Genomic DNA, 15,400 nt, shown 5'->3' with positions numbered 1-15,400 from the left:
TAAATGAATCGGCATGGATTTTCTGGGCCCCGTGGAAGAGTGGATACAACACAGCTGAAACGTAGGCTCCAGCACAGTGACAAATGGCGAAATCCACACAACAGTGGAACATCAGTAGTTTCTAGTCCTGACTTCTTTAATTAGATTTATCTTAGGGGTAGTGATTTCCTGTGAGATGTTTTCTCATTTTAAAGGTGCTAAATTGCCCATCTCACAAATAATCAAGTTGCTGCAACATCATCTATGTTATTTACACTTGGATTTTTTTTTTGAATTGCTATTATGCAAATTCAACAGCAGATGATCTATTCTGAATTTCCATTTAAAATAACACATTCTTCCCCCTGTTGAAATTTGTAATGCTATTATGGGTCTGGTTTCCATTTATCAAGCACTAATATTTTCTTTTGCTTCGTGGAGTACTCCAAATATATGCAGTTTTCTCATTTGGGTATTGTTAATTTTTCCATAGATCATATGGAAAAGAAATCCCATCTGAGGATAAAAGGACCCATCTATATAGTAGTAATAAAATTCATAGCACTAATGATGAGTTTAATAGTTACCAATATGTATCAGGCATTTCCTTGGTGAGGGTTTTATATACATTTATTCCTTCTAGTAACTCTAGGAGATAGATATTGTTAGGGATCCCATTACACAGATTAGGAAACTAAGACACAATAACCCATGTAAGCAAGCTCTTCAGAAGCAAGAGCAGCCTAGGAAGCTTTAATAGGAAAGAAGTTCTTGAGAGGAGATACACCCTCTTCAGAAGGCACTCATCAAAGAGATGAAGTGAATATGTTTATATTTCGAAGTTTTAAATATATGCACCCACCCAAGAGAAAAATTAAAACAGACTGCTATGGTCTGCATGTATCTCACAAAATTTACATACTGAAACATAATTGCTAAATATGATAATGTTGACAGGTGGAAACATTAGGAAGTGATTAAATCATGATGGCAGAGCCATCAGGGATAGGATTAGGGTCCTTAGAAAAAGCTGGAAGGATTGGGTTTCCAACCCTCCTGCCACCCAAGGGCACAGTGTCCCCTACTCTGGAGGATGTGATAGCAAGGTACCATTTTAAAATCGAGAGACCAGGCCCTCAACAGACTTAAAACCTACTAGCACTTTGGTCCTGGATGTGACAGACGCCAGAAATATGAGAAATTTCTTGTTTCTGTATTATCCAATTTGAGGCAGTTTTTTATAACAGTACAAACAGGTATAGACTCAACCCCATATATTATCAAGCATTTGTTTAAAAAAAATCAAATAAATAAGCAATGCTAAGAAAAACACATATATCATTCTGGAGCTTATTATTTATCATTTCTGAATCTCTCATAGATCCAACTATTTATACCTGTTTTGGTGAGAGTCACACACCAGCCAATAAACCTGTTTAGAATAAACCTACTAGTTTAAGTGTGTATGTGTGTGTGTGTGTGGGAGGGGTGTTTGTAGAAGGAGCCAATTCCTTGATGTCTATGATTTACTTTTTGTCTTTTGAGCTGAGGATTTAGAATAAACATTCAAAATTTCAGAGATAGCTGGAAGGGTGGTATGCAACCTAGATTTCTGAGGAAATAGAATAAGTCAGGAATTTCTAAACAGGAGAATGGGCTTGCAGAGACTTGAGTGTCCACAAACTCCCTGAAATGAGTGTGCAAATATAGTGTGTGAGTACCCTTTGTTTTCAAGAGGGATTTAAAATGTTTGTCAAATTCATAATGGATCCAACTCTTCCAAAGAGTTATTGTCAATTGCATTAAGTGACATGCCAAAGTCATACAGCTGCTTAAATTAGGATTTAGTTTCCAATTTCCCATCTTCTTATCCAGCATTCTTCCCAATATACCTTAAATTGAGTTAGATATGACATACAGGCACAGCCATCAAAGCTGAGAAAGGGACTGTTGGCCTAAATCTTGTACTGGGGAGAACAGCAGCCTTGAATCTAACCAACTAGCATTTTGGCTCTGCCACTGTCTAGCTATTGATCTTAAAAGTTCTTTAACTTTGTTTTATGTTCCAGTTTCCTCATCTGTAAATTCTGATTAATAATTAGACTTAATGTTGTTTTGAACAGGGTAGGTAATGCATATAAAATCCATGACAGGTATCCACCATACAACAGCTACCCAGATCACCATGACTGTTACAAATTTATCTTTGCTGCCGAACTGAAAAGTAGCACTTTAATTTTGCTTTATATTTAGACTTGGCCAACAACTTAAAAAAATCATGCCAATATGGCTTTTCAAGTGAAATGTTAATTATAATCCTACTAAGGAAAATAAGGCACTGGCAGCCATGAACATTAATTATATTTTAGAACAAAAACCTCTTTTTTAAAAAATCTAGAACTGCAATAATTAATTTTTGCTAGTTATAAGGCATTACAATAAATAATCTGCCACTGATTGATATTCCTGGGTTTATGAGAAATTAGAGAAGTATATGAAGGCAGTTGAAGTGAGAAGATCACCTAGAGTCAGGTAGAGATGCACTTGTACTTATTTGCAGTGCTGTGACTCTGATGCATTTGGATCACTGATGTTCCCATATTGTGTCAGTATATCAGGTTACTCATATGATAAAACAAAGTGAAATTACAAAATGTAATGCCTGCATTATCCATAGGGGGCTAATGTCAAATGATAAGGCTGGGCTTTTAGATCCATACTAACTGGCTTAGGCATAGTCTATCCTCTGTCAGTGGATAGAGGACAGACATCCTCTATCAGTGGGAAAGCTTCCTTTTTGGTGTGGGTCAGTGGAGGAACCAGAAGATCTGGATTCTAATGTGAGCTACATTATTTTTTTGTGGAACAACTCTGGGCTCATTCTCTGAACTTCAGTTTTCTCGTCTCTAATGGGTACTTTTTTTAATCAAGTAATATATTTATGCCACTACCTCATTAGGTTGCTGTATTCTATAAATAAATAACTGATACAAAAACTATATAAGACAAACACTTAGAATTCAGGAATAAAGAGATTAGTGATAATCATAAAGTCAAGATTACCTAGCTAGTTAGTGACAGACTTATGCCCCAAACTCAGATTTCCTTGTTCTTCATCTTTTCATTTGTCTCTTTTCCTGCTTTAATAAAAGTATACTTTATGAACAATTTTGGATTATGAGATTAGCATATTGTATTTTGTGACTGTGCATATATCAGTATTAGCTTCCCTTTGATCTTTATTTGAAAATATTTATTCTTAAACCATTAAAATAACTCCTATTACCTCTCTTATTTAAGAATTACTATTTTATCTTAAGAACCGCTTAAACATGGAGGGTATCCCTGTGGTAATTGGATTTGTCAAAAATGCAATTGAGTTTCTACAGTGATTATAATTCAACAATTGAAAGGCTTTTGTATTTAGAACTCTCTTGAATTCATTCCGCATTTTTCTCAGCATAAATAAAATGAGTGTGATTTGGAAACATGTCATGAAATGTCACTGCTTTCAAGAAGTTCAATGAGTACGTTGGTGCCCACACACAATTCCCAGTTCTGTATATTTTCCCCCTGTCATCTTCTCAATGGAAGTAAAAGTTTGCTCTATTAAGCAAAGACAAAGACAACATGAATCGCCGTAGCCAATTCTAGTGTTTTCTCTAGTATCTGTCAGATCACTCTGCAGTATAATAAGGAGAGAGAGGCTAGCTCTATTGGAAGAATTACTAAAATGCCCAAATTAAGGCCCTCAACCAAAGTCATTTCAGTCAGTGACACAGGTGGAACGCATTACATGTTACAAATTGTGCATGAAGTCACTTAACATTTTAATACACTCAAAAAATCTGGTCCTGTGCTAGCAAACCTGTCCATCTAGGAGAGGATTCAGGTAGTGGTCATGTGGTTCCAGTCGCCAGCATTCTGTCTTTGGGGTCTGGGATATAGAATGATTGACTGTACACTTAAATACCCGCTGGTTAGGGCTTAGTTGAAGACAAAGTGTTGTTCATGGTTGTAATCTAGATTAAAGCTTTCTGTGCAGCCCATAAACTTCAATTAAATGCTCTAACCTTTTGTGTAACACTTCAAATTGAAAGACTTTTGGTTTCTAGGTCAGCTCTAGATTTTGGGTATATTTGTGGGTATAGAGCTATAAAAAGGCGGGTTCTAGTCTGATTCAAGTGCTTTTGCTTCTATATTGTAAAAATAGCATATGAATCAAATGAGCATACGTTTCCAACTATCATAATAAAGGTTCAAGGAGGTTCTTTTTTTATTATTATTCAATACACTTCGTGGTTCAGATGTGGAAAATAACAGGTTAAGAAAAATAATGACAAAGTGCCAAAAATATAGGGAGCTAGTAGTACTGAGTGACCTAATTCTGAGTGGAAATAACATTATAATATAGCAAAGGCTGAGTGACAAGTTCTCTCCATGCCAAATTCATTCTCATCTTACATTCGTCTATTTTATTTCTATAATTTTCCTTACTTTGCTAATGAAAAAAAATGATTTCTCTGTGACTTGGTTTTGCTTTCCATTTACTATGGAAATAACTGAAGAGACCTGAGATGATAAATTGTTATTATTTTTTATATTTTAAAATGAGAAATATGCATATAAGATGTAAACCCTCTATTCTAACCATTTACATATACTAATTATAGTTTCTAAACAACCTGAAAATAAGAAATTACCTATTTGACACTATCCTGCCTAAACTAGCATTGGTGAAACTTGATGAACTTAATCCAGGATGAGAGATTTTAACTCTTGAACACCTAGTGTATTTGATCAACTAAAAAAGGGCCTATAACATTTTCCGCCATTAAAAGTAAATTGTGAGAATTTTAAAAGCCTATTTATACCACACAACACCCTTTTGAGGATAGGAGACAGCAGGTATAAACCTGCTCAAATGCTGAAAGATTATTTCTTGCTCTCCCAAATCTGAAAATAAATGTATCATTGCCTTGGTGCTTATTAGGAAAGCTTTGAAGCAGAGTCCCACTTTCAAATTAATCTTGGACACTATGGAGGCAGGCAGGACTTGGTCTGAGCTATGAGATAAGGTGGAAGTCAACATAGTTTTTGGAAGCAAAAAACAAAAAGGGAAAGATACATGAACAAAGATAGGTGAAAATGTCCAAACTGTGAAGTCCTGAGAAGAGCTGGGTCTGAAGCTAGTATTATTCCCTGTTTTATAAGATATCAGCAAAGTAAGCAGTGAGCCTACCAGTTGAAGAGGACACAAAGCCCTTGAGGAACCAGTGGGGATGAGCATGGTTATGAGATAGGTGGTAGCCCTGGCTGGCTACGTGATACACAGAAGGTTTTGAATGGCATGATAAAGTGTTTTTCTAATGACTTTTCAATCCAATGTGCTACTATAACCCCAAAGACTAAGAAAATGCTGAATATTAAGCAAGGACTCCTAAAATGTTCGACTATGGCATGGGAAAGGGGTTTACTACTAGAAAAAGGTGAGTGTAAACTACTCTCTCCATGCATTCTGAAGGAGAGCTAGGTATGTTTCAGGAGTAATCCTCAATTAATCATTCCCTCTAGAATATACTCCCACTGCAGCTTTGAGAGACAGTCCAAAGCAGTCCAAAATTAGACACACCAAACATTTTCAATGTACTTAATTTATATTAATTACATCACCAACTCCTAAACTTCAAACTTTCCCCAGTGGATATCCAAATTTATTTAAAAACAATCAGTCCTCTCTCCCTCTTTAAGTAGCCAGTTCATTTATGGGCTCCTTCTGACAATCATCTATTCATTCATACCCTTCAACAGCCATCAGTAAACAAGCCAAGCCCAATTTGCTTCCCCTATAAAAACATCAATTACAGTATCAAGTCTGGGGTGGAAGTAATAAGGTAATGAGGGATGGTGCTCTTGTGTCATGGTACCAATGAGACTGTGCATCTGTATGAGATGTATCTGTGTAGGAAAGAGTGAGAACAAACTGTATATGAATCTTAGGTAAGTAATTTCCTATATGGCTAATAAGTTAGCTAAACCTAAATTCTCATGTATGTACTTAAGTCCCCCAAAATAACAGTATTAATAATATCTGCATTTCCTTACCTTCTATTGCTGATAGGAGAACACGGGAATGATCATATGCAATTACATTTGCATATCTATTCTTTGGTTTGTTTACTTCCAAGTTTGAATGTTCCCATGTGAACTGCTGGCCAGGATCAATTGACTTTAAAAGAAAAATAGCACATACAAAATCAATAGTGAATAACACAGAATTATAGGCATTTATCACAGTAACAAACATGATTTAAAAAGAAAATTCTGAAGTCACACTCCATCAAGACCACTCTAGCTCTGAAGCTGAACACTAATGCAAACAGCATAACACAAAATGATTAATCATAGTAAGAAACAGTGATAGTCACCAACATTGATTCAAAAGAAAAAAAAATCAATATGGATGTCCTGTTAATATTGGAAAGGCAGGTTTTTAGTTTTACTTCTCCATTTTCCTCTCTGCTGCTGTAGTTATCTTGTAGTTATCTTGGTTCGATATTCCTTCTAGTTCTGTGAACATTATTTAATCTTGATTACACTTTCCTATGTGCACCTAAACCCAGTCTTTAACTCGAACAGTCTTTCACCGGCTATGCTGCCTGTTCTTCTCCCACATGCTCATGTCTTAATGGCAACTTAGGGTTTTGTCTGTTTCTTTGTAACATACTATGGGCAATTATCACTAGGCAATTTGTACAACTCAAACTGCTAACAATAACAGAAACAAAGGGAGGTCAAATTAATCATCATAGTCAGAAAATAAATTTATAACCCAATGCAGATAGAGTATTTTTTTTTCTATTTATCCTTTTTCCTTTTACTATTGTGTTATCATTGTTCATCAAGTTTAGTTCTTTTCTTATTTTAGCTTTAATTTCTTTGATGTTCCAAGAAATTATTCAACCAAAATATTTAAACAAAATTACTGAAAAATCTAACATAAACATTGTACAAATATTATATATACACACATATATACATACACACACATGTTATAGGTAGAACTATTATTTCAAGAGCAAATAAGACTCTAGGGGACTTGTTAATTTCCAGAAATCAAAACATCTTTTCTTTCATCACAGGATGCTGACACCTTTTTTAAGATTTCTAATTTCATGCTATATGGAAATATGAGTTGAATAATAACAAACATGATTTTAAGTGATCAAAATCAAGGTTTCAATAATAATAATAATATAGGTTTTTATCCAGGTGAAATATTTTTTAAAAGGTAATAGAATTTTTAGCAGTTATTTTCGATGCTAGATATTTTCTATGCCTTTACATGTATTTGCAGAAGTTGAAAGTAAAACATGCACAATTGCTATCATATTAAAGATGAATAGTTTCTATGGATAGCATGACAGTAAAGCACATAAGCCTGTCAACTCTTAAATAGCTTCCAAATAGTAAAAAAAAAAAAAAAAAAAAATGAGAAGTATAACTATGCAGTCTCAAATTAACTAAGGAATATAAAACCTTTTTTTTTTTTAATTCTTAGCCTGTGCTAATCTAAAGAGGCAATCATTGAAAAGTATTCAGTGAAATAATTATCCATGACTTTGGGGTCTAAAGAATAATGTTATCAAGGGACTTTCTAATTTGTTCTTCCAGGGAATGTATGCCATCCCCTGCAGAACACAATTTTCTCCAAGTAATCCATGAGCTAAAGAAGCTGAAGTTTTCACATGTCCAGGAAGTAGTTTTCACATGTTCTGAATCTGCTCTACACAAAATAGCTCAATTCAATGACTAAGACTTGCCTTAAACTATCTCAGGTTGGTCCTAAATCCACAATCCCAATGTCATTCCTTACATCCAGAACTTCAGCATGTGTTATCTCATTGAAATCCCTTCTCTAATCCCTTATTCCATTCCATTCTTCACACTGTGGTCAAAGATGCTTTGTAAAGTGCAGAGATGAGTCAGGCCCTGTCTAAGAACTTCTACTGGCTCTGGTGAGTTTATAGCTTAAACTCTAAATTCCTTGTCATAGTCTTACATGTATAGCTTTAGTGATCTTTGCATCTACACTGTATCTGGCTTAGTAAATAGTTTGATGAAATTTAAAAAAAATAAATGAATAGAATTAATGAACACATGTTTTTGAGAAAAGTTCTTAAAGAGAAATCATGGAGTAGTTTCTCTATATAACATGGAAGTTAGAGAACACAGTATGAGATCTTCAATGTACCATGTACCAAAATTTTTAATACTTAATAACCTTTATCATATGGCTTAGAAATTAAGTACGTGATCCTGAAATTAAAACTACCACTAATATTCCACTTTATACTAGTAAATATTACTGGATAAAGACACAGTCACATCATCCCCTCAGATATCCCAACAAGATGCTAAGGTCACTGATATATATATAGTGGCTTTTGGTAAAAGGTATTACTCTATTACTCTCTGATGACCTTGTTTTATTCTGACAAAGATTTCCCACATATGTATAAAATGGCATACATTTCATTATAATAATAAAATTGCATCTATCAACTCAAACACACGGTTAATTCCTGTTCATTTCTACTCATGCCACATATCCTTAGCCCTCTGTGTGATTTATTAAATACCTACATTGTTCAAAAATTGGAAATGGAAAAATGAGCTGTGTACCACATGTTAATATGCTTCAACTTAAAGTGTGGTCCATGAGAAAATGACCTACAAGTAACAGGATGATTATAATAATGGCTGCTGAGTCATTATGCTTTAGATACAATATAATTTAATTTTTACAATTGTTATGAGGTAACTATTGATTTTTCCCCCATTTAACAGACAAGGAAATTGAAACAAAGAAAGATTAGTTGAATAAATCTTACTGAGAGTCTGCTCTGTGACAAGGAACTGTGATACTTGATGGTTAAGTAATTTGGCTCAACACTCACAGACTCCTAGTTATCCCCAAACTCAGGTCTGTGTGGATTCAGAGCTCAGCTGAGAATTACTAGGGGGTGATTCTGTTCCTTAACCTTCCAGAATGCCAGTGCAAAACGAGGAAGCTCAACACATGAAGCACTTCTAAGTAAAACTATCCTTTACCTTGCCATTCTGAATGATATTTCTTCCCAACTTATCATTTTGTGTCATTCTAGGACAATTACATAAGGAATCAAGTTTTAAAAATGAGGTTGGCTTCACGTGGATGATAAAACAGATGGGACGCAGCTTACATTTATACTTGTTTTACACGGATCAAACAAACGTTGATTAAATAATGCTGACTTGTCTGTGTGCAACACAGCCCTCATCCATCTGGACCTATCTGTCTGACTGAACGTTTAACAATACACAGCATAGGTCATTATTTTTGGAGCTTGTCAGAATGCTGAGAGCAGTACACTCAGTAAGAAGAATAACTACTGAAAGTAGGTAAGGTATCCGAACTTTTTAATTTTTTTTTTTTATTTTTTTGGGGGGAAAACCAAAAATCCTTGAGAAAAATCATGTTTCCATTATCCATGATAATGAGTCAAAGATCAAAGATGAATAAGACCCTAATTCTCTAACCCCATTTTTTAGATTTTTCTTAGTGCAAGGGATGCATGGTTGCTTTGCCTCTTTGTTCCTTGGCTTCCTTTGCTGCTAAGGATGAATGAAACAGTCTACACAAAGAAAGAGGAGTGTAGACCTTGAGGGATGCAGAAGTTGACTTCCAGTTTGAACTCACATTTCTAGCTGGTTTACCCTGACCATGCATCTTCCTACTACAAGGTAAGCCTAGGTCAGTCACCACAACAGTATTCAAAACAATGTGGAATAAGCACGCTTTTCCGAAGGGACTCAATTCCTTTCTTTGGACCTGCTATCAGTATCTGTTTGTGAGGCTGGCTCTCAACTCTTTCTATTCATCCTGTGGTTAGACACACTTCCTGTGTGTCATCTTTGCCTTCCCAGCACTCAAACCACAGTCCTAACTTCTGAAACTGGAATTCTGGCTAGGTTTTTTTTTTTTTTCCTCCCAGTCTCCCTTGAGGAGAATTTTGCAAGTTGGAAATAAAACAAAGTAGATTTATTCAACCAATATGACTAGTAGACTCTTTATGAACTATGTGACATTTGTATGTGGTAGAATTGTTAAGGAGTTCATGAACCAGAAGGATCTCCACTCAGTCAATAAGTTCCTTGAGACAGATCCAGGGTGGGTGCTACATAGTATCTAAAACATTACCAAGATACTAAAGTATTGCTGTCTGCTAGATTGATGCTGGGCTGCCCCTCCAGCTTTTGACAAAATCACCCTAATACCAACAGATCTTCAACTCAATAGCTTTGCTTCACTGAGAAAAACATGACCAAATAGAAGGAAAATCTTCCTTGTGAGTGATTTAAAGAAGAAAGAGAGTCCAAGTCGACACTTGGTAACATCAAATACTTAGCATTGATTTAGACTTGAACATGATGGTCTGAGAATTCTAATCTTTAACAAGAACTTTGTCTTAAAATAGGTTATTGGAAAAATAAGCTATGTAACATAAAGGTTTATATTTTTGCACTATAATCTTGATTAAAAAGCCAGAATTAAAAAGAAGATATTTAAGGGCCTCCTCTTGTGTCTAGTCACTTCCCACTTTTTCTCTAGCCAGGCCCCTCTCACCACAATACTGGCTACACGCCAAGTCTGCTGCTCCCGGGAGCCCTGTTTTCATGAACGACTGGGCACACTCTTCCAGTTTGCCATTCCCTCAGACCCTAAGCTTGTAGAGTTTGGGGCTGAGAATCCTCAGCGGCTTTTACTTGCCCTCTGGTATCCACTTCCCGTAGGTGGTGCAAGAGACCTCAGCAGTCAGCCCTGGTGGGAGCGGTATTTCCGCTTGCGAGACCCGCACCACCTCTGATTCCCTCGGGCTGGCTGAAGCACTCACAAGAGAGCTGGGAGGTGCCCTTAGGGGAGAGCTGGGAGGGGCTCTTAGAGTTTTCCCGATGTGTGGAGAGGCAAGGCTATGGGATCACACACCTGTTTCAACGCAGTTATCTCCGCAGCAGTCTGATGACACGGTTTCCCTTTGCCGGGAGACTAATTCAACGGGTGGGTCCTTCTCTCCCAAGCCCCATTTCAAACCTGTGGCCACTACTTATGAAGGCTCGGGTGGCATCTATACACAATGGAGTACTATGCAGCAATAAAAAATGACAAAATCATAGAATTTTCAGGGAAATGGATGGCATTAGAGCAGATTATGCTTAGTGAAGCTAGCCAAACCCTAAAAAACAGATACCAAATGTCTTCTTTGATATAATGAGAGCAAGTATGAACAGAGCAGGGAGGAAGAGTAGGAAGAAAAGAGTAACATTAAACAGAGACTTGAGATGGGAGGGAAAGGGAGAGAAAAGGGAAATTGCATGGAAATGAAGGGAGACACTCATTGCTAAACAAAATTACATATAAGAGGTTGTGAGGGGAATGGGAAAATAAACAAAGAGAGAAATGAATTACAGTAGATGGGGTAGAGAGAGAAGATGGGAGGGGAGGGGAGGGGGGATAGTAGGGGATAGGAAAGGTAGCAGAATACAACAATTACTATTAGTGCATTATGTAAAATTGTGGATGTGTAACTGACGTGATTCTGCAATCTGCATTTGGGGTAAAATTGGGAGTTCATAACCCATGTCAATCTAATGTATGAAATATAATATGTCAAGAGCTTTGTAATGTTGTGAACAACCAATAAAAAAAATGTAAAAAAAAAAGAAGATATTTATAACTAATATTTATAATAACACTTAGATAAAATTTTATCTTCTTTGTGCTTTTCACATATTAACCTTATTTTACCTTCACAAAGAACCTAGAAGTAGAAAAGAACCACTATTAGCACAATTCTGTGGTTGAATAAAACTATGGTACACAGAAGTAACTATGTCACAGTCAAACAGATAGTGGGTAAAGAAGCCGGGTTTGGGGTCTAGGCATTCTGGCCCCCAAGTCTGAGGGCCAAAGGGCCATGTTATGCTCCTCTGTAGCTCAGCTGGAGAAAATTCTTTTGAGTGTCACTCACTTGCCTTTTGGTTGTTTCTCTGAAATGTAATACAAAGAAGGCTGGGAATAGACTCTGTAGACTACTGATGATCTATTTTTGTAGTTCTAAACACAGAACAAGAGAGTGACCATAAATCTGTACATCAGATTACAGACACTGAGTAAAACTTCATCCCAATATGAAAGTGATTTTTTTGTAAAGCTGAGATCTTTATCATCTAAAAGCAACGTCCTTCAATAGATTGCAGAATTCAATGCTTACACAGAAGAAAAATATAATTCCCATATGCAAAACACCACACAATAGTAGTTACCCTGTTCCACTCCACTCTTGACCTCAGGAAGGAAAAAACCTCAAAATATTCCTTTAGAAACTCATCAAAGAGAAACCACAAAAAAGAGAAGAGATTCATCTTATTTCTGTGTTTCTAAAACAACTAACAAAAATTTAATTATACAGAAGAAATAGACCATCTACTTCACTAGCCAAACTTAGAGTTCAGACCATCATTTTTATAGGGATTTGAACTTTCAAAGACCTTAACGTTGAGAGAAATACTATCTTTCCACATCATTCTCCATTAGCGGGCTCGTTTGGCTCTTACTCAGTGTGGTTTGCTGAGATATTCTCAAGTTCTTTCTGAGGTTTAGAACAATCCGCTATTGACCGTATGTTTCTGCAATGAAGGCTTTTTAAATTCTTATTCATTCATACTCTCTATTTGAAAATGGTAAGTTAACATATATCCATCTGAAAAAGACTCATGCTTGCATGGTTGGGAAGGGCTGTGTTTTGCACTGTTGGCAAAGTCCTGCAATTGGCATAATGAGTACTTTCTTCAAAGAAGAGCAAGAGTTCCTTTGAATCCAACAATACTTTAGAAACTGGATGTGAGAAAGGGGTGGAAAGTCCAGTGATGGGCAATGTCTGAGAGTTAGAGAGCAGCATGTTAGCTTTCTCTTTGCACCTGATTAATTGGGTCAGGTCATGTAACTTGGGTCTGTTTGCTCTATTTCCTTTTTCTGTTACTGTCTTCCAAGTGTTAGGTTTGTGCCCTCTTCCTCTTATCTCCCTTGATTCAATTAGTTATCAAATCTTACTGAGTCTCTCCTTATAAGGGCACCTTTGATCCAGGCTACCATTAGAGTGTAAAGAACTCCACCAAAAAATTTTTCCGGGCTCCTAGGGTTAACTAATGAATGAATGTTGAAGTTCCTCACCTTTAACAGCAGGAAAGACATACAAGATTTATAAATGTAACACATTTATCAAAGGTAGCTGAAAGTGCTCCAATCGGATATTTTGTACAATTAAATTTTATCTCCAGGCAACAGTTACATCAACTCTATATGTTGCCCAGTGGTTTGATCTTAAATTCTGACTACAACATATTATGTAACAAATATAGAAAGTTGCTTGAAGTAATATTTCTCTATATACATTTTTTTTTTTAGAATTGGTATGTAGGGAGGCAAAAAGGATAAACTACACTCATAGTGAATCATTTAAATATGTAAAGTAATTATTTGAGGCAACGTTTTGGTAAACATTTTCTTCTGAATCACATCTCAGCACTAAGGAAGAAGTTGTTTTTTTCTAAGAGGATACTCCTAGACATATATTAAAATTATCTTCATTTACCAGGGATTCAAAATGATGAAAAACAGCTTCCATAAAGACAAAAACACAGGATTATTCCTCAACTCAGTAGGGCAACATAATGTGTTCTCTGGAATCCAAATAAGTTGTTTTACTACTTTATGTGACTGTGGAAAGGATTTTTGAGAGATCCTTCCAAATAAGGGTTTGAGAAAAAACATGCACCTTTAAGATATGGAGATTGAAAATGCCAGAGTTTTCATTATGCATTCCTTTTTAATATGCCCAACACTTTGTGAAATACTAAAAGCAAAAGTTATTCCTGGTTCCCAAAGGCAATGTTTTAGTGCGGTGAGAGCAGTGACATGTTTTAATTCTAGTGTTTTAGTTTTTATCTATTTATCATCTACATCAAATAAAATGAATAAGAAGAAAGGGGTGGACAGGTTTATAGTTGATGTTCAGAAGGACCAGAGCATCACGGAAAATCACTTTACAGAGTTCACGCATCACGATTTCTGATGCTATTTGAAAAAGCAAAAAGAATTAAAGAATTTCAGACAGCCCAGGACAGGAAAAGGTTCTTAGAAATTATGAATTGTAAGGCATTCCACTGTCATATATAACAAATTAGAATAAAAAAATTTAAAAAAGAGATAAAGTTGACTGAATTGGTAAAAAGCAATTCCAATAATTTACAAATATAAGTCACTTGATCAACAAATCTTCAAGGGACTGATGTTAGGAATTAAAATTGGTTGTGCACTCTAGGAACATTAGAGAATATGGCAATTGTACATAAGTAACAGTCAAATGAAATGATCTATTGAATGCAATTGATGCGTACTGTTAAACTGAATATGTTGTAGTTGCAACCTTTCTTTCCCATGAAAAATAGCACCCATTTTGGGCACAAAATTAGTAAGATAAAAACATTCACTCCTCATCACCCTTTGTTAATGTTGGCATCTATGAAGACACAAAAGGATCAAGGGTAGAGCACCTGATGCAGAGTTCTCACTAAAAGAATGCTAGACATTCTGCATCTTCCCGCCTGTACACACTCACAGCCTCCTGTCAGAACACCCTTGGCCCAGGGCAATCTTAGCAACCCAGCAATGTCTGCTTTCTCCTTAACACCAATCCTACCTACTCTGACATAAAATTTCATATCCACTTTTAAGCCCAAAACTTAGGCAACTGCTCCATTAATTTAGACAAAGAAATCCATTTCTTCCCTTCTACTTACTACATGACAATCTTTCTACATCATTTGGAACCTAATCCATCTTTGGGGCAGAGATAACACAAGTGCACAAGTAGCCACATATCCTTCTTACAGTTTCCTTTCATTTGCTAATGGAAGTCTGATCATTCAGGAAAAAACAGTGCATAAGTAAATTCAAAAGAAAACCAACTGATGAATGAATAGCTCAGTTCCATAATTGTTGTGACTCATACTGCCTCAGCATTTAAAAAGCAACACTGTAAGTAAAACAGCAAAGATAAATCATCATCTCGGTTTTTAAAAGTCAGATGGAGTTTTCCTAAGTGATAACATTAACTCTTTTTCATAAAACATAGGAAGTTTTAACCTGATTTTAAATACTTCCCTCCCCCATATTTAGTTTCAGATGTGGGCAGGAGTGGGGGGAGAGATGAAATTCAAAACTGAAACATGAATCAACTTTGTTAATATTCAGTCCATGCCATTCTAATCTTATTTTCTGGATCAGAAAAAAATTCTACATCCAGAATGAAATGAGAAA

General features: G+C 35.9%; 1 protein-coding gene across 4 annotated transcripts in view; it reads right to left on the bottom strand.

The window, feature by feature from the left end:
• PTPRD (protein tyrosine phosphatase receptor type D) overlaps positions 1-15,400 on the bottom strand; it is a 507,860-nt gene that overhangs the window by 65,906 nt on the left and 426,554 nt on the right. For all 4 annotated transcript variants that reach the window (XM_081282603.1, XM_081282605.1, XM_081282604.1 and 1 more), the window contains exon 23: positions 6,085-6,208. In XM_081282603.1, coding sequence (XP_081138729.1) covers positions 6,085-6,208 — 124 coding nt within the window. The remainder of the gene's footprint in view (positions 1-6,084; positions 6,209-15,400) is intronic.

Source organism: Spermophilus citellus, assembly GCF_964194105.1.
Source record: "Spermophilus citellus genome assembly, chromosome: 2".
NCBI classification, from domain to species: domain Eukaryota; kingdom Metazoa; phylum Chordata; class Mammalia; order Rodentia; family Sciuridae; genus Spermophilus; species Spermophilus citellus.
This window is presented reverse-complemented; position numbering and strand designations above follow the sequence as displayed.